Source organism: Acipenser ruthenus, chromosome 53 (genome assembly GCF_902713425.1).
Source record: "Acipenser ruthenus chromosome 53, fAciRut3.2 maternal haplotype, whole genome shotgun sequence".
NCBI classification, from domain to species: Eukaryota; Metazoa; Chordata; class Actinopteri; order Acipenseriformes; family Acipenseridae; genus Acipenser; species Acipenser ruthenus.
The window spans coordinates 7,954,801-7,975,548 of record NC_081241.1 but is presented as its reverse complement, the minus strand read 5'-3'; the positions used below and the strand labels follow the sequence as shown (position 1 = coordinate 7,975,548).

The 20,748-nt window shown below is 44.5% G+C and overlaps 1 protein-coding gene across 1 annotated transcript; it reads left to right on the top strand.

The window, feature by feature from the left end:
- Positions 1-1,017: 1,017 nt before the first annotated feature.
- On the top strand, positions 1,018-19,938 carry LOC117971662 (tripartite motif-containing protein 16-like). Its single transcript, XM_059016662.1, has 7 exons — positions 1,018-1,643; positions 14,632-14,727; positions 14,937-15,170; positions 15,324-15,483; positions 16,220-16,276; positions 16,786-16,851; positions 17,777-19,938. Exons 1-7 carry the CDS (start codon positions 1,056-1,058, stop codon positions 18,304-18,306), a joined length of 1,731 nt encoding a protein of 576 aa, XP_058872645.1. The 5' UTR covers positions 1,018-1,055; the 3' UTR covers positions 18,307-19,938.
- The last annotated feature ends 810 nt before the right edge of the window (positions 19,939-20,748 follow it).

The window sequence follows — 20,748 nt, the reverse complement described above, 5'->3', positions numbered from 1 at the left end:
CCTAATTATCCCTTTAATTGGGTTGAGTTAACTAGGGGAGGCAATAACTTTTTCACAGCTGAAGATTGCATGTTTGATTACCTTACACACCAAACAAATGAAAGAAGCACCAAACTTTGGTGCCATTTTTTCTCTCAGATTCCCTCTATATACTACTACAACCCACAAAAGAATATGACCAAATACAATGTGAAAATGTGCAAAAATGCAGAAAATCAGACAGGGGGCAAATACTTTTTCACGGCACTGTATTCCAATGGCTGGAGTTCCATCCTTCTTATATTCATGTACAAAACTAGACACTCTAACACAGCAGTCAAACACATTGTTAATACTGTGATAAATCAGAAGAAATAGACGAAAGAGACGAATAGACGAAATAGAAGAGATAGTCTAAACATGGGAACAATAGTGTTCTTGTTATTCCACTTGTTCGCCTTGTTGAAGAAGAAAACTCCCCTCCCCTGCAAAAACAATTGAGAACTGAAGTGGAGGCATTTCTGTCCATTTTACCCACTCAGATCCCTCGCTTTCTAAATATAATGATGCGTCTGAAAAGATAATAGCATCATCTTCAACTACAAGCTAAAGATTGTCAGATTGTCAGAGTATTTTACTTTCACAATGAAAATAAATAAATAAATACATCTAAATTGAATAAATAAGGTTGAATTTAAATATTGTAGTTGAGGACTAATGGACTTTGAGATGTGGATTAATGCCCACGAAGATCGAACTCCACCAAACTCACTTCCTTTGTGAACTTCTGAGGATTCAGACCCACACAGAAATGAAGGTCTAGTGCAGTCAAACACATACTGTAGCTATAGAAGGGTTACTGTGACAATGCCATTCTCAAACTCCAGTCCCACTCACAACTCTCTCCTCTCCACCCCTCTCACACTGATTCAGCAGTCTCTGCTCAGCCTGCTTGTCTAAACCTGGCCTCAGTTCCAAACCCTGCCTCTTAGAGCTTTACACAATTCCAGGAAATCAGCACAGGTAAGTTTTGTTTGTTGTGAAATCGTCAGTCTCCCGGTCTCGCTGCAGCAGAAATGGCAGAAGCAAATATTCTGGTAGCAGAGCAGCAGTTGTTGTGTGCAGTGTGTCTGGAGATATTGAAGGACCCAGTCGCTATTCCATGTGGACACAGTTACTGTATGGGGTGTATTAAGAACTGCTGGGATCAGACTGATCATACAGGTGTCTACAGCTGCCCCGAGTGCAGAGAGACCTTTACCCCAAGGCCTGTTCTGGGCAGAAACACCATGCTGGCTGAAATTGCTGGAGAATTCAAGAAGAGAAAGCTCAATCCTCCTCCTGCTCAAAGTTATGCTGGACCTGGAGATGTGCTGTGTGATTTCTGCACTGGGAGAAAGTTCAAAGCTGTGAAATCCTGTTTGACATGCCTGGTATCTTACTGTGAAACACACGTCAAGCCACACTATGAGGGGGCTGTTTTCAAGAGGCACAAGCTGATCAATGCAATTGGAAATCTGGAGCAGAAGCTTTGTGCTGAACACCAGAAGGTTTTGGAGGTCTTCTGTAGAACCGATCAGACTTGTATTTGCATGATGTGTACACAAGATGAACACAAGAGCCATGATACAGTCTCAGCTAAGAAAGAAAGGCATGTGAAACAGGTAAGGGTTTGAATCATTTCCTTGTAGCTATCCTAGAAGATCAGAATTCCTAGGGATATTTAACATGTCTGTTTACTAGGTTATTAGATCAGATTTTAATTGTATATTAAGAGCTATTTAAAAGAGCCCTAGTTTTTTAATTGCTCTTTCTAAACTATGATGTACTAGAATGTATTTCAGGGTGTAACAGGGGTGTTGTTACGGGTGTGGCTATCACTGATTGACAGGAGAGACACAGGAGGTTTTCTTTGATACAAAACACAAAACATTCAAAACAAAATAGAAGAGAAGGATTTCCGGGGATATTTAACATCACTGTTTACAAGACCATGCCCATTTACATTAGATCAATTAGATTATAATATTGTATTGAGACCTTGTTCAATTTAGTTGCCTAAACCATGGGCGTAGGAAGCAAAATAATATCAGTAGGTCTAAAAATTAAGGGGGGGGGGGGGGTGTTGGGGGGACAAAAGTTGAATCATCCTAGCTGAATAGTTATCAAGTCATCACCGGCTTTCACATTATATACTGTACCATTTGACTGATTTTAAAGAAAAAAAAACATCTCAGTCCATTCTTAAGTGTATTGAAAAGGCTTTTCAAGACTTTTTAAGACCAATCTGTAGAAAATTTAAGACCCGTTTTCACAGCAAATATACCAAATGTAAATTTTGACTAGTTAAAATACCATTTAAAAATTATTTATTCAAGCTGTACAAATTGTAAAAGAATCGAACCTTTGATGCTTGTACAATATGTACAGTACCAATGCAGTGATAATAATAGTTGATGACAAGGGAGTTATTGTTCAATCTTTCTTTAATCAATAGAGCAGCACTTCATTCCAGCTGATCAACAAACAGAACCAGGGCTCAAAGTTGGCCAAAATCCTTAGGGGCATCTGGCACCTAGATTTTAAAATGTGGTCGCCAAATAAAAATTTAGGGTCCAACTAAATACTCTTATTTAAAATACTGCAGCGACTTCAGTTTTCCCCGCATTGATTAAATCTACACTCTAGTGTTTTTTATTAAGCAACATGTATTTAAAAATTACTTAATAGTCACTTCAAACGGAACCCAAAACACTTGGGGTTTCAGTTTAGCATTTTATGGTTGCAGAACATGATAGTATAAGTTACTGTATAGAATATAGATATGAGAGTTCCTGTAACCGGATTGGTCAACAAATATACAGTATTCAAACTGTTTAATCACATTTGAAATTTAAATTGCTGACAGCCAAACAAAACAGAGAAGGAGCGTACATTTGTGAAATAAATATACAGTATTCAAACTGTTTAATCACCATTCTAAATCAATCTGCTGAATAATACAGTACAGTAATGACAAGTTGTAAAAAATAAAACAACTTGATACCAGTAGCTCATCACAGCACTTTGAATAAACTTTAACACACTGAAGTAACTGAATAACACACAGATATTACAATTATGGGCAGCAGTGTGGAGTAGTGGTTAGGGCTCTGGACTCTTGACTGGAGGGTCGTGGGTTCAATCCCAGGTGGGGGACACTGCTGCTATACCCTTGAGCAAGGTACTTTACCTAGATTGCTCCAGTAAAAAAAAACAACTGTATAAATGGGGAATTGTATGTAAAAATAATGTGATATCTTGTAACCATTCCAAGTTGACCTGGATAAGGGCGTCTGCTAAGAAATAAATAATAATTATATATTTTTTGCTAATACATTTTATGACGTACTGTAATAGTAGAACACAGTTTCCGATACTTGTATCCTATAACATGTAGTTAAAGAGAAACCGTTCACAAACCAGGACCATTTTATTTGTACAAGGTACTAGCTCCGTGTAAATTAAGAATATTTTTCTTATTACCTATGTATTGATTTGTTTACTGTGCCGCTGGGATTCTGAACAACTGGCTACCAAACCACGCATGGCATATTGAGGTAAGCGTTTGTATTCATTAACAACAAAAACTAGTGCTTCATAAAATCAGTGAAACTAGGTTTAATTTCGTAGCTGACAATCCCACTCCCACAGTTGCTGATGGTGAATGCATATTAAAAAATTATCGCAGAGACTAATTTTGGTCACCCCTGGCGACCCACAGCTCGCACATTTGAACCTTGAGAGCGCAGTTATATATTTATGAAATTTTTAATGACATTAAGGCTGGGACCAAATCAAAACTTTGACAACCCACTAATCGCACTTAACAAAACTGCATTTAACAGCATTTTCTTTTTTCTTTTTTTTTGGAAGTATCCTATTTCTTCTACTCATAAAAAGAAAATGCTATTAAATACAGTTTTGTTAAGTGCGATTAGCGGGTTGTCAAAGTTTTGATTTGGTCCCAGCCTAAGAGCTGTCAAAGCTGAAAAAGACAGGAAATTCTCAAATAAATAAATAAATAAAACCAACCCCAGCACTGCACTCTCACGTGCCCCAGCACTGCACTCTCACGTGAAGGCTTTCCAGCACACCCTGCTTAGCTAATGTTGTTTTCCAGTAGAAAGCTGTCCTTCACCAACATTCCACATAGTTTAGTAAGTGTTTTGATATATCCCTGAATATCTAAAAAAACTATAAATGACACAACAAAAGTACAAAGGGAAATATGTTCCTTTTTTTGCAAGCGATGAAATGGGTAAACAATCGGACAATATACCCAGCTAACACAAAACGTTTTCCTAACGTTCCTGTAACTTAAAACAAACGTTCTTGGAACGTTCTGGGAACTTAAATAAAAAATAAATAAATAATTATTTCTTAGCAGACGCCCTTATCCAGGTCGACTTACAATTGTTACAAGATGTCACATTATTTTTACATACAATTACCCATTTATACAGTTGGGTTTTTACTGGAGCAATCTAGGTAAAGTACCTTGCTCAAGGGTACAGCAGCAGTGTCCCCCACCTGGGATTGAACCCACGACCCTCCGGTCAAGAGTCCAGAGCCCTAACCACTACTCCACACTGTGTAGGTAAACGTGAAATAAAATAAATAAGAAAAAATGTCCTAATGACAAAATACTATCAAAACATGTTTATGTCTGAAACAATCTCAAAAACAAAAATCTTTACCAAGTATTCAGCACTACAATCCGATACAAATACATTTTCACGGATGGGAGGACGTAATTGAGTGACATTGTGTGAGAAATAAATATATGGGGAAAATTATATGCACAGCTAGGGCGATCTTATTTTCTTAAACGAAAACCATTTTCAGCATTTTCACCTAACAACTGTTAAGTTGTTCTATGGCAATCATAAAAAATGATCACAGAAAAAGGCAGTGCAGCCCATGTCTCTGAGTCTGTGGAGAGAGTTTGTTACGTACCTGTAACGTTTCCCCCAGCACTCTTCTGACAAGCTGCTTGTTTCACACACAGTCATTGAAAACCTACTACGTTATTTTCTTAATTGGTTATCCAGCAATGCTATCTTATTGACAGAAGTTGTTTATAAAAATAATTTTATATTTAATTAAATATCAGAAACTAACCTAAATTCTTAACGAGAGATACTAACAAACTGCACCGGTTACTTCACAGCGCAATGGCTTCCTTCTCTGTTTTGTTTGGCTGTTAGCAACTTCACTTTCAAATGTGATTTGCTAAAAAAACCTTAAATGACAGAATATATTTAATAGACCAATGGAAAGCAGCAGTTGTGCTGCTTATTGTGGTGACATTTTTTCAAGTTTCTTGTTGTTTTAATCAACAAGCTACAGCTGCCTGTCGCCGATTCACACCACTGGTACGGATCCGCTGGGCGCCGAACGGCGACGTTGGCATCCAAAGTGTTAAACAGAAAAAAAATAATTGAAGACCTTTTTAAGACCTTCAGCTGCAAATTTGTCATATTTGAGACGTATCAAGGCCTTTAAAATTTGAAAACAAATAAGACTTTTTTAAGCCTCTGCGGGAACCCTGAAAGATAACACAGGCTGACACTGCCTCTGTGATGTCCGGGAGGGGCATTTCATTCATACAGGAGAGTTTTGAAAAGCACGTTTTTCTAAAAGACTGTAAACAGCATACAAAAGCGTGCAATTAACAAAAAGTCAAAATATGTAGCCCAACTAAGCCAATGGGTTCCTACGCCTGTGGCCTAAACTATGTAGTTTATATGTATCTGTAGTTTGTGGTTTGTATGGATTTTTTACTCAGTTCAATTTCTTTTCATGTTGACTGTTTTAATGTAACTTTATGTAAATGTATTTATCATGTTTTGTTTGTGTAAAAAGAATACGTTTAATTGTCATTTCATTGTTAAGATATCATAGTTAAATTAGTTAAGTCATATAAATAACAAAGCATGGCACCTACATTCAATGATTAAACAAAATGTCAGGTTACTTCCCGTAACCCTGGTTCCCTGAAAGAGAAGATGACCACCAACATTATGTATGGGATATACCTGCCCATTGGGTAGGTATCGCAGAGCTCTCTATACCAGAGCTGCCGATAAACCCCTTCCTAGGGTGAGGCACTCAGTCCTGCCCACTGAGGGGAAAAACTCTCATCCGAAGGAAGCCATTTCTCTTTTTCCATCAAACCCGTGAGAACGACTGAAGCGACCTCGTGGTTGGTGGTCGTCTTCTCTTTCAGGAAACCAGGGTTACGGTAAGTAACCTAACATTCCCGTTCAATTCGAAGACGACCACCAATGACATTACGTATGGGATAATGTATACCAGAGCCGTCGCGAGGGAGAAGGAACGGCAGCAAATGAGGGACTCACAAGCACTGTCTAACCCAGAGGTTAGCGGTGTGAACTTACACCCTCAAGGACCCTTGTGCCTACAGAAGGCAAGGCAGGGTCTACCACCTTAAGATGGTAGAACCTGGATAAAGTACGCGGCATAGCCCAGCTAGCCGCAGTACAAATATAAGACATCGAGGTCCCTCTGAAGAGGGCTCAAGATGTAGCCAACCCTCTAGTGGAGTGTGCAGCTACCCTACCAGGTGGGGGCAAGGCAGCACCATTATATGCAGTCGAGATTGTATCCACAATCCAATGTGACAGACGCTGCTTTGAGAGAGGCTGTCCTAGGGTCTGTATCCTGTGACAGGCAAAGATAGCTGCTAAATACACCTTCAAGGTGGAAGGTGACCTGCCAGCAGCAAGCAGTTCTTGCAGAAACTGTTAAATGACTGGCATAGGGCAACATATGGGGTCATGGCTTCTAGCCAGATGCCAAGCTTGGAAATACCTCCACTTATAGGTGACCAAGGACCTAGTGGAGTCTGCCCTAGCACTCTGCAACGTACCCACAACTGCATCTGATAGCCCTAGAGCTAACCAGCGGTCCATTTCAGGGGCCAGACCCATAGCCAGAACCTGCCCGGTTCCGTGTGCCAAAGAGAGCCTTTCACCTGACTGAGGAGATCCAAGCGAAGTGGAATCTCCCAGGGCTGGCCGTGCAACAGCTGGCACAGGGTCGAAAACCAGACTCTCCTGGCCACTAGCAGAACTGACCCTTTCTCTAACTGGACTTTCTCGAGAAGAGCCAGGAGCAGTGGCATAGGCGGGAAAGTGTACAAAAATGCTTTGGGCCATTCGTGTGCTAGAGCATCTACGCCAAGTGGGGGCAATGCGTCATCTCTGCCGAGGTGAAGAGATCTACCTGCTCCTTCCAGAACCGTTTCCAAATGCACTCCACTAACTGAAGGTGGAATTGCCACTCTGACGGATGCAGGTCGCTCCTGGAGAGGAGGACCGCTGCACAGTTCACCGCTCCGGAAATGTGCATCGCCCGTAGGGACAGCAAGTTCCTCTGAGTCCATGTCAATAGCCTGAAGGCCACGTGATGCAACACCGGGGACTGTATGCCACCCTGGTAGTTGACATACTCCACCACTGTCGTGCTGTCTGTCCGGATCAATACATGTGTACCACTCAGCACTGGGAGAAAGTGGTGGAGAGCAAGGGATACCACTTGCAACATCAGCATATTTATGTGCAGGGATGTCCAGCGGTCCGGCCAGGATCCGCATACTCCTCTGCCTTCCCAGACTACTCCCCAACCCAAGTTGGAGGCGTCTGTCGTCACCACTTGGTAGTTTAACACTACTCCCATCCGCACACCCTCACACAGGTGAGAAGTTGTCCTCCACCAGCGTAGGGCTGCCGTGCACGTGTTAAACACAGTCAGCAGACAGTGTCTGTCACATTTGGCATTAAGGTGAAATGCATTGAGCCACGCTTGTAGTGGGCGCATGCAAAGCAGACCCAGCTGAATGGCTGATGTGACTGCGGCCATCAGACCCAATAGTTTCTGGCACAATAGGAGGGTGACCTGAGATCCCTGTTGAAACAGGGAGAGGCAACCCTGGATAGCTGCAACTCTGTCATCTGACAGGTATGCAAGCATCGTAATGGAGTCCAGCCAGAGTCCCAAGTACGAAGTGCACTGCACTGGTGTAAGCCGACTCTTTGCATCGTTGATGGTGAGGCCCAGCCTCACCAGATGCTCTGTCATGACCGCAGTTTGTGCCACTGCTCCCTCCTGTGACTGGGAACAGATCAACCAGTCGTCAAGATAGGTTAATACTCTGATCCTCTGCAGCCGCAGGGGAGCCAGGATAGCGTCCACGCACTTTGAGAATGTACGAAGAGCTAGGGAGAGGCCGAATGGCAGCACAGCAAACTCGTAAACACTTCCTTGGAAGGAAAAGTGCTCTGGGCGAATGGGAACGTGAAAATACCCATCCCATAAGTCCACGTGGTGAACCAGTTGCCCGGCCGGCCGGACTGGAGGATGTGACGGTGCGTGGTTGAGGAGTCTTAGGTCTAAGATGGAGTGAAAGCCACCGTCCTTCTTGGGTATCACAAAATACCTCGAGTAGTACCCCTCTCCGTGGGAGGTGGGGTCTACAAAACGAATGGCTCACCTGCACAGCAAGAAAGCCACTTTCTTCTGAAGTACTGAGGCCTGGAGAGGGTTTGTCACAAAATTATTTGTGATGTCTTGTGGAAGAATGAGGGTACTGCCCTATGTTTATAGTGTGGGTGTATATGTGTGTTTTGTAGTGGTGGTGGGTAATTAAAGGGTTAATTCACTAGCACTTTAAAAACATGTGAGAATGTGGTGGAGGGTTTAATTGATTAAGTGGGTGTAAATTGCTGCACAGGTGTGTATATAAGGGAGCACTGAGAGCACAGGTTTAGTTGGTGTTAGGATTCTGGAGAGTGTAGAGGTGTTCTTTGTTCTTTGTATGTGCGAGATCTGTTTTTGTTTAAACTGTTTATTTTGTTGTGTTTTGTTTAATAAATACGCGCTGTAGCGCTTTCACCTGCCGTCTGTCTCCGAGTCTCCCTACCTTGCCTCCTGTCATCCTGTGACATTGTGGTGTCAGAGTGGGATTAAAGCGCCTCCCGGAGACTCTGAGCAGAGTAGGTGTTTTTTTTTTGTTTAAAAAATAAATAAAAAAATAAAAAGAAAATGGAGCTGGCCCAGGAGGAGGCAGATGACAATTGGGAGCTATTTTTAAAAGGGCTCGCAGCAGAGTTGTGCCCTGGCTGTGGGGCATATGGGCACACAGTGGCCATCTGCCCCACCCAGTATGAGGAGGAGGAGGAGCTGCCGCTGCAAAAGTCCAGAGGGGAGGAGCCAATGCGTCCTGTGTCCGGAGGGGAGGAGCCAGTGCGTCCTGTGTCCGGAGGGGAGGAGCCAGTGCGTCCTGTGTCCGGAGGGGAGAAGCTGAAAGCCCAAACCCCTATTTTTTTTTGGGAGGGACGAGGGTGTGAAGCTCAGGCTCCACAGCAGCCGCTGTTTTTGCTGCTGAAGGGAGCCCAGCGGAGACGCCCGCCACCAGCCCTACCCCCGCTGTCGGAGGAGCCGGCAGCGCCACCAGCCCTACCCCCGCTGTCGGAGGAGCCGGCAGCGCCACCAGCCCTAACCCCGCTGTCGGAGGAGCCGGCAGCGCAACCAGCCCTACCCCTGCTGTCAGAGGAGCCGGCAGCACCACCAGCCCTACCCCTGCTGTTGGAGGAGCCGGCAGCGCCACCAGAGGGAGACGAGCTGCTGTTCCCGCCTCCGCCTCCGCCACCAGAGGGAGACGAGCTGCTGTTCCCGCTTCCGCCATCAGAGGAGCTGGAGCAGGCTCTACCTCCTGTTGCCAACAGGGAAGAGGAACTCTGGCCGCTGCCACCCTGGCCGGAGGTTCCTGCACTGTTGGCCACGCCCAAGGTTGCAGTGCTGTTTGCTGCTCCACCTGAGGTTGCTGTGCTGTCTGCTGGTCCATCTGAGGTTTCTGTGCTCGTGCCGCTGCCAGCCACGCCGGAGACTCCAGGTCCAGCGCCAGCGGTTCCGGAGGGTCCAGCGCCAGAGGATGGACCCAAGCTAGTGCCTGCGCCGCTAGGGGCGGCCAACCTGTCTGGGCCAGCTGACGGGTATCTAGGAGGGACCCAAGAAGGGACAATAAGGGCATTGGGTTTATGGGGTACGCCGGGGGTTAAACGGGCACCCCCTTACATAAGCCCAGGGGTCACCACGGGGGTTAAACGGACGCCCCCTTACAAAAGCCCCATGGAGGTGAAGGAGTGCTGGGGAGTGTTGGGGCCAGCAGACTCCAGACGGCAGGGTGCACAAGGGGGGAGGACTGGCCCTGCCCGTCTGGTGTTTGACAGGGGTCGGCGGGTCCCCAACATTTCCTCCCACCCTCCCTCCCTCCCAAATCTTGTGGAATGGGGGAGAAGGTGGCCCGTTGAGGGCCTGTATGTGCTACGCACATAAGGGGGGAGGAATGTGGCAGAATGAGGGTACTGCCCTATGTTTATAGTGTGGGTGTATATGTGTGTTTTGTAATGGTGGTGGGTAATTAAAGGGTTAATTCACTAGCACTTTAAAAACATGTGAGAATGTGGTGGAGGGTTTAATTGATTAAGTGGGTGTAAATTGCTGCACAGGTGTGTATATAAGGGAGCACTGAGAGCACAGGTTTAGTTGGTGTTAGGATTCTGGAGAGTGTAGAGGTGTTCTTTGTTCTTTGTATGTGCGAGATCTGTTTTTGTTTAAACTGTTTATTTTGTTGTGTTTTGTTTAATAAATACGCGCTGTAGCGCTTTCACCTGCCGTCTGTCTCCGAGTCTCCCTACCTTGCCTCCTGTCATCCTGTGACATGTCTCAAAAGGGAGGAGGTCCCATGTGGAACTGAAGTGAGTGACCATTTTGCACGGTGGTGAGCACTTAGGAGTATGAGGTGCAAGCGCGCCAGTGCTGCAGCTGTTGTACCGAAAAGGGGGTCTGAGGCCACCAGCCTGGGCTGCTGAGGCTGAGGCGGGGCAGTTTGGGGTGGCTGTTTAGGGCTCTGGCCCTGAAAACGCCTCCTGTGATGCTGGTGTGTGGACTGGCCATGTCCTGCATTCCCTCTACCTGCCGGTTGGGCCCGGTTGCTTGATGCTGATGTGCCCTGTAGGTGATGCCTTAGGTCACCCAGCGGAGCCGTGGGGACTGGAATTGTTCTGGTGACAGTTTCCGTCTGAGAAGCTCACCAGTGGCTCGACCTGCCCCAGGTGGAGGCGCGGGGAGGGAGCAACACGGCCACCTGTCAGGACACCTTGCGTTCCCGGTGGAATTTCTGTAGGATCTCCTCCACGGCTGGCCCAAAGGTATGTCCTGGGGATATAGGTGCGTAAAGCAGTGCGGCCTTATCCGCATCAGGAACTCTGGCTTGTGACAGCCACAACTGTCTATGAGCCACGATCAAGCTAGCCAGGCTCCAGCCAAGAGCTTGCTCTTGGAGGCCGGAGATCTGCAGCAATATGCTGGACAGGAGACCTAACTCCGTGGCCACCGGCTCTGGGAGCGGGGCCTCGCGCAGTGCACTATCCAAGTAAGCAGTAAGCACACTCTGCTGCATATGCCCACTTGAGATGTGTTTCCGTCACCTTACATTGAGGGTTCGGGCACGCCGGGTCTCTAGTCAATCCACCCACCAGCGGGGCATTAAACAGGGCCGTGATGGTGGAGTCCACCAGGGGGAACCCCGCCAGGCCAAGCTTATCCGCACCTTCTAAGGAGGCAAGTGATGCGGCGTGTTTTAGTACGCTAGGACCCGAGGCCAGATGATCCCAGGAGGAATGTACCTCCTCCATGAAGTCTGGGAAGGCCGGGAACTTCTGAGGACGAGGATCCATCACCTGCGTCCAGAACACAGACTGGCGTGGTTCCGCCGCTGGTGTCCAAAGGACCTGCAAGAAAGCTGTAGCACATCCCATAAGAGCCAAAACTGAGCTGGACAATGGGGGGCACTGGCTTCTAAGGCTACCTTGAAGCCAGGTTCTTCCTCAGCAGGGGTCTCGCCCACCTGCATGTCAGAGGAGAAGGAGGTCGCTATGGAGAGAGTATCCTCTTGCGCCGGCTGAGACACCTCTTCCCAACTCCGCTAGGGGATTGGGGTATGGCAATTGGGGCTGCAACGGGGCCTGGACAGGGTCCTGGGCCGTCGTCGCCTGTTTAGCCAAGAGCTCTGGGCCATCTGGGCCTTGAGGTCCACAATGTCCCTTGTCTGCTTGGAATGCTTCACCCTTCTCGCTCATGGCGATGGGTAGTGACTGAGGGCGGAAGGCTTCATAGATGCTACAAGCCACGTCCCTCTCGAGGGCCACGGTGGCATGTTGAACGCCCAAGCACCGCGCATAGAGGGTATGCTTGTCCTCTTGATATTGGCATTACAGGCCATGCAAGTGTGGAACCCTGACTTGCCTGACATGGGTCTGGTGTTTTGCATGCCACTTGCACTGTGCTTGAGCACTGGCTAAGTGTGAACGCTGTGCGTTCACCCAATAGCGCTGTAGCAGAGGGTACCTAACGCTGCGCACTATGCACTGAGTACCGTGGGCACCTTGTGCACCACATACCATACAGCACTGTGAGTTGTTGCGCTAGGTCTAAGGCAGTGGCCAAGCACTGTGTGCACTGTGCGTCCCGAGCGCCATGTGTACCGAGTACTGTGCACTGTGTGTACTGCGTACCGTGCAGCACTGTGCGTTCTTGCAGTAGTGTTGTGGCAGTGGGTGCCAAGAACCGTGTGCACCATGCACCATGTGCATAAATTACTGAGAGCACTGTGACTGTGACTGACGCTGAGGCACTGGGCACCGTGTGCTGTATGCACTGAGCACTTGTGCACCGAGACACCTATCAAGGGCTATGCGTTCGTCGTGGTACAAAAGCACTGGGGAGGTTGCTATGCAATGTGCCTACCCTAACCAAGTGGTCACGCACACCTGGTCAGCATGTAGCTTGTACCAGGGTGTGACAGGATGACAGAGGTTGAGACTCAGAGACAGTGTGAAAAAGTTCAAAATAAAGCTTAATATACAAAAAAATACAAAATAAACTGACACGAGGGCCAAACAAAAGGTTTCTAAAACACAAAATACACACAAAACAAAATTTACAAAAATACAGCTTCCAGGCTGGGCGTTGCCTTCACTGGTTTCAAAATAAAAAGAACAGCACACACAGAAACACTCTTTCTTCCTCTCCTTCTAGAACTCTCCCTACTGGGAGGCTGAGGCCTCCTTTTATGCCAGGTGGCTGGGTGATCATTGAATAATTAATTAATTGATTGCACCCACCTGACGCAATCAACCTGGGCAGGGAGGAGAATTTAACTTCATCCCTGCCAGTATTTCCAAGGGCAGAGCCCTGCTATGCCACATAGGGGGCCACAAGGCCAAAGCCGCGGTGGGCAAGTTGAAGCAGACATCAAAACACGGTAGAAAGATAGAATAGGGGAGAGCACACTATTTGTTTACAAGGCCCGACTCACCGAGGTGGGCAGGCCTACACAGCCGGCAGGGTCTACTCGACAGCAGGGATGCGGCAAGGCCTAGCCCCGTGGAGGAGAGCGCGGCTGGAAGAGTCACTCAACAGCGGGGATGAGGCAAGGCCTAGCCCCGTGGAGGAACTGTGTACTCTCCGGAATAATAGATAACCACTCACGGATGACTGCATAGGCAGTCGCTCACACACGACAGACAAATACAGAGCGGCCTACCACACAACCGAGGAGGCCGCTGAAAGACAGAAAGGCAAAAAAGGCTCTGTCGTTTTCAACTCATTGATTCCGGGAAGGCAGCAAGCCGGCTTTCAGCATCAATGCAAGGGAAATACAATCGACTCGATTCGACTCGAGAAACTCTTTTCTATCAATTCATTCAGCTCAACACAGAAGTCTTACCGTACCGTCTTGAGGAGGAAAAAGAGAAATGGCTTCCTTTGGGTGAGAGTTTTATCCCCTCATAGGGTGGGACCGACTGCATCATCCTAGGAAGGGGCCTATCAGCAGCTCTGGTATAGAGAGCTCAGCGATACCTACCCAATGGGCAGGCATAGCCCATACGTAATGTCTTTGGTGGTCATCTTCGAATTGAAAGGGAAACATTTGACCCAAATAAATATTAAATACAACATATACATTAAAGAGAAAACAGCTTCAGTTGTTTAGTTGCCTGTCATAAGCATAAGAGACAGTGCCATCTGTGGACAAGTGCTGTAAATCTAGTTTTCTGTTGCAATGCTGGCAGCAGTGCACTCGATGATGCTAGCTTTTACCACTATGCAGGCATGTTGTCTGATCTAGCCTGTCTGCATATGTCTATGACTGGCAACGAGACTGAAGATCAGCTTCTGAACTCAGGTTAAGGCCCCATAACACAGACTAATTAGAAAAAGAATTTAGTATTGGAATTCCTACTCCAAATCCCTGAAAACATCATAAGGAGGTAAACACACAGTGAGAAAAAAGATCATGCATTTTGCTACATTCTATTTAACTAAGAATTATTGTGACAGTTTAGATAACATACTTTTAGATATTGACACTTAGGGTATGTGTTTGTGTATCGTTAATCTAATTCCATACTAAGGAGAGGTGTGAATAACAAAGCCTGCTCTGAAATATCCTGTGTTGGGTGTGACAGGATATCACTCAGTGCCCCATCAGAAATGTCACTGTGTCACTCTGTTTCTACACAGAAGCAGCTGAGAGAGACACAGACAGAAATACAACAGATAATCCAGGAGAGACTGAAAGAAATTGAGGAGCTGAAACAGGCTGTGGAGTCACTGAAAGTGGGTATTGATAAGAGGGGGTTATTATTATTATTATTATTATTATTATTATTATTATTATTATTATTATTATTATTATTATTATTAGTAATAGTAGTAATAGTAGTAGTAGTAGTAGTAGTAGTAGATGGACTGGAATACATCTACAGACTGATGTGTTTTTGATATAAATTCTAAACATGTCTCCTCTACTGTGTTCTTTCACTCAGAGATCTGCAAAGAGAGAAATGGAGGAAAGTAAGAAGACATTTACTGAGCTGATCCAATCAATTGAAAAGATCCACACTGAGGTTATTGAGCTGATTGGAGCTAAAGAGAAGGCTGCAGTGAATCAGGCTGAAGGACTCATGAAGAAACTGGAGCAAGAGATTGCTGAGCTAATAAATAGAAATGCTGAGCTGAGACAGCTTACAGAGGCAGAGGATCACATCCATTTTCTACAGGTAACATCACTGCTTGTTAGAAAATCTCAAGTACATAACTGGGACGGTTTCAGACAGACCTTTCCAATTGAATGAATCCTTGCTTTCCCCAGGAATGTTTTGGACCCCATTCTGTTTCACTGAAAACTCATTTTCTCCACTTTCCTGTTGTAGAAATTCCAGTCTCTCTGTGCCCCTCCTAAAGCTGGAGACTTACCCAGCGTTACTGTCAATACAGACATCTCTTTTGGGGCTGTGAGGAAAGCTGTATCTGAACTTAAAGACCATATTGAGGACTTCTGCAAGGGGGAGTTAGTCAAAATAACCAAAAGAGGTTGGTGTGAAATAGATTCCTTTGGTAGAGATTTCTCAGACCATGGCTTGAGGACGGAAAGGACTCGTAGTTGCAAAAAATAGGGAGATAAATTACTGTCATACCTATTCCGACCAGAACCAGTCAAATTGACTGGGATATGAAACCAATGTAGTTAGCTTTCAGTTTCGATTAATCACTCTTACGGCTTGGTAAGTTTTTGCATTTCCTGTCTGCATTTCATATTATAATTCCTATTTATGTTGAAATGCTCATTTATTTACAATACTTGTTTGCAATTGTTTGTCTTTCATCATAGTATTTATGTTGTTTTTAATATGCCGGTCAAATTGACTGGTCATGGTTGTTCTAGGTTTGCCTATAAACACAGTCATTCTAGTGTTAATAAAGACCTATTTCAGATTGTTGGCTATATGACTATTGCAGATGTTTTATTTCAAATGATTTCCTCAGGTTGAAATGTCCCACCTTATTTACAGTGACATACTGAGTGATGAGAGCTGGAAGGAAGAGATTTTCTAAAGACATTACATGAGAAAACAAGACAATAGCATTCAAACAGAGAAAGAGGGATTCAAATATTAAACAACACATTCATTCTATATAGGATGCTAACTTATAGTCCTGCACTTTCTTATCAAAGATTTATAGGAGTTGGAGGTCATTGTCATGTTTGTATTCCAAATCCTCTACAGTAAAGTCTTTGGTTTAAAACAGTTTTCTCTATTTTATTTAGTGAATGAAACAGCAGTTTATACCCTGAGGTCTAGGAGCAGTGGCAGATGTTTAAATGGTAAGTCTTTTTATCATTTTATCTCTAGAGAAATTCTCCCTTTTTGGAAAGACCTAACGCCTCAGTGAAAGAGTGGCTGGAGATGATTAGATTAGTTCTTGTGTGAAAGGGTGGAGTTAGCTGGGTTCTTTACTACACTGATAAACTGAACAGATGCACGTTGTGTTTAAAGATTATTATTATTATTTATTTCTTAGCAGACACCCTTATCCAGGGCGACTTACAATTGTTACAAGATATCACATTTTTTTTATATACAATTAACCATTTATACAGTTGGTTTTTTTACTGGAGCAATGTAGGTAAAGTACCTTGCTCAAGGGTACAGCAGCAGTGTCCTCCACCTGGGATTGAACCCACAACCCTCCGGTCAAGAGTCCAAAGCCATAACCACTACTCCACACTGCTGCCCTTATTAAGAGCATGGCAGATTGCTGTTTAGAGTCTTGTGTGTGTTGTGTATTAATCCACATGTTTCAATTGTACTTTTCTCTCTCTGTTCTACCCAGTGAATGAAGTTGCAGTTTACAGTCTGCAGGCTCCAGAGCCAAGGAACAGAGCTGACTTTTTAAAATGTAAGTCTGTTTTCACTGAAAAATTTGATTGAAAGATGTGTCACTCCACTGTGAGAAGATCTAACACTATTCAGGGATACCGAAATATTTAGGGAGAGAAAGGTCTGAGTGGGTAAAATGGTCATTCTGCATGTATTTATCTGTCCCAATACATGAAGGGGAGTATATACTATTTTACAATGAATAGCATCATTGCTTTGTACATTGATTGCCAGCTGCAAAATGAATTCAGACAAACTCACCCAAAATAACTTAAATAATCCTAGCAGGGAGAATGTAGGAGGGAGCATGCAGGAGGGAGCATGTAGGAAGGAGGATCAAGCCTGTAAGAGGGAGGAGGGAGCAGTGAGGAAGGAGCATAAAGGAGGGAGCAGGGAGGAAACACCGGGGAGAAGTGAGCATGGAGGAGGGAGGAGGCAGCAGGGAGGAGAGAGCATGGAAGAGGGAGAAGGAAGGAGGGAGCATGGAGGAGGGAGTAGTGAGCAAGGAGCATAGAGGAGGGAGCAGGGAGGAAACAGCAGGGAGGAGGGAGCATGGAGGAGGGAGCAGTGAGGACAGAAGAGGGAGCATGGAGGTGGCAGCATGGACAAAGGAGGAAGGAGCAGGGACCAGTGAGCTGGGAGGAGGGAGCATTGAGGAAGTAGCATGGTGGAGGAACCAGGAAGGAGTCAATAAATACACACAAACTCCCCCAAAATAACCTACATAATCCTATTACTCCCTTCTGTACCTTTGTACCTCAATGCCTCTTCTGTTTTCAAGTTGTAGCCTTATGTCAGAAACAGCCATTATAAACAGAACCTGCTATAATATGTATTTATCAGTCTTTTGTTGGTTCTGTACCATTCAAACCTAGTGAAGATTTTCTCAGTGATTTCAATATCCAAACTCTTTCTCCTCTTCCCGTCCTCTTCTATTCAATCAGATTCCTGTCAGCTCACACTGGACCCCAACACAGTGCATAGAAACCTCTGTCTGTCTGAAGGGAACAGAAAGGTGACACTGAGAGAGACCCAGCAAAATCCTGATCATCCAGAGAGATTTGACAGTTGGCCCCAAGTGCTTTGCAGAGAGGGTTTGTCAGGGACTCGCTGTTACTGGGAGATTGAGTGCAGTGGGGAATTGGCTTCTATAGGGGTGACATATAAAGGAATCAGCAGGAAAGGAGAGTATTATTCCTGTGGTCTTGGATTCAATGACAAGTCCTGGAGTTTGTTCTGCTCTGGTTCCAGTTACACTGCCCTGCACAATATCCAAGGAACTGCAATAACTGCCCCCCGCTCCCCCAGAATAGGAGTGTATCTGGACTTTAATGCCGGCACTCTATCATTTTATGGAGTCTCTGACACAATGACCCTCCTACACAGATTCCAAACCACATTCACTGAGCCGCTCTATCCTGGGGTTTGGCTTCATTATTATGATTCCCCTGTAACAATCTGCCTGCTGAACTAGACTGTTCTGTGTTTTTAGAAAACCTCTGTATTGAACTCCCTGTCTGTCCTCTCCACTCCTCGGGTGAAGGGAATGTTCAATCTGACATTGTCCATGTGGATTCATTGTGTATTATCAAGCAGTCAATCTGGAAGATCAATACACTGTGTTGTTATCTCCGCAATCACCATTTCGGTATCTCTTTTCATTCTTTCTTTCTTTCTTTCTTTCTCTTTCTTTCTTTCTTTCTTTCTTTCTTTCTTTCTTTCTTTCAAGCATGGAGGCAGACAGGGTCTGCAATGTGTTGAAATTGTTCTGAAGGTCCATTCCTCAATGCCTATCAGCCTATACTTGTATGAACACATTGGGAAATGTATAAAACTACCTACAACAACAGTCTTTTGTACTGCAATAAAGAAAGGGTTCATGTATGTTTCAAAAGGGAGTGGAACAAAACCAGAGGGGGTGCAAGTTTTGTCTGCTTAAGCAGAACATCCTGTTATTAGTACATGTTGTGGTACATAGATACGTTTAGCAAGAACTTCGTTGATATAATGTAAAGAATGCTTTTGAGGAAATGAAGCTTGGTTATTCAGGCTTTGCAAAGGATTAGATACAGGGCAGGTTATAATTGTGTGTTAAGGAAACAGGAGAAAGGGTATAACTGCCAATTAGCTTAGGGCTTTCATAAGTTAGTCTAAAATTGGTTGTTAGCTGGTATATCAGGAGAAAGTACATGAGTATCTGGGAACTACTTGGGGATTCCGATCCAGAGGACAAGACTTCCAGCCCAGCCTTGCAAAAGAGTTCCTTCAGATGAGAAGTAAACGAAACAAGGTCCTATTGGAAGTGACTCTGCAGCAGCAGTTGTGATGCACAGTTCACCCCCTAGTCTCTGCAAGTCGCTTTGGATAAAAGTGGCTGCTAAATGACCTAATATTAATAATAATAATAATAATAATAATAATAATAATAATAATTACAAAATTACACATTTAGCTTATCTGCAATAATTCTCCCTTTTGAGGTAGCACAAGCACGCGCAATTATTGGGTTTTCTTAAGAACGGAGATTGCCTGACTTCAATGATCGGGCTGATTGAATCTGGCTAACGTCTGATTAGCCTGAATTAGTTAAACCAGCTACGAGGAACAGGGCCCTGGCCTCCCTACAAACAGCACAAACGTTGAGTCATATAGCTTTCGTTTGTGCCGTTGAAACAAACATTTGTGCTGCTATAGTTTATAAGATATTAACGATTAATTATTAGGGGGGTGTGGCGGGGCGGGGCCCTGCCTGTAAATAATAATATTGTGTGGTGATTTGGTGGTGGTTGGTAGGGATGGGGTTAATTTCCTATCCCTGCCAAAATACATGTGAGAATGTGGCTGGAGCTAATTGAATCATTAATAATTAGGCTCCAGCCACATGCTATAAAAAAGGGAAAATCCTTTGTTTGGTGGAGGTGTTTTGGGGTGAGTGAATAGTGTGCTACTACATTTGTTTGGTGTGACAAAGGTCAGTGAAGGCTCTGCCCAGCCTGAACAGTTTTGTTTAAACTTTTGGCCCTTGTGTCAGTTATTTTGTAAGTGTTTTGTTCAAGTTTTTGATTTACTTTTGTTTATTAAACAGCGCAGAAGTGCTTTAACTACAGTTTCCGTGCCTCTGAGTCTCTTTGCCTGCCAATAACATCTGGGCCCACGACACTACCCTGTCACAGGCGGTGATGTCACTCAGCCCCTCTACATTACCGGAATTGAACCAAGCGTGTCTCATTCGTTTGTGCCAGTTTGTGCCATTATAGTTTCTGAGATATTAACAATATTTTTTTAGGGGAGTGACATCACTCAGCCCCTTGCAATAACAGAATGGTTGATTACCATCTCTACATATCAGCTCATTGAAAATATGTAAATCAGTTTCTGCTGAAAAACTAATGAATATTTGTTCATTTCTACAATTCTATTTGAGCTGATTTGTTTATATACATACATTCCTAGACATTCCTTGATGATTTATTGTTTTATATGCTGATAATAAGAAATTAAATATGTAAATCAACAAGTTTACTGCACTGTGTTCACTTTTCTTTTATAGTGTATTAATACAAAATGACACCGTTATTTGAAAACTCCCTGTATATGTCATTTAACCATTCATTAATGCTAGTGTTGGTTAGCTGGTGCTGTGTTACCAGGGTATCCCGTCAGGGCAGTGCATGCTGGGACAGGGGCTGTAAACAACAATACGGAGGTAATTGTAGATATGTCTGCAACATGTGGTCGGGTTGCTAAGACCTACATCTGTTTACTCACAGTAAGTTAGTACCTTCTAAAACTATTTTCATGTAGCAATGGCTGGTAAAAGTTTTGAAGTATAAGCTCCACTTTGGGAAGCTGTGATTTATTTTAATATGTTTTAGGGGTAAACTTGATCTGAATATCCTCTTTCAGTTGGGATGAA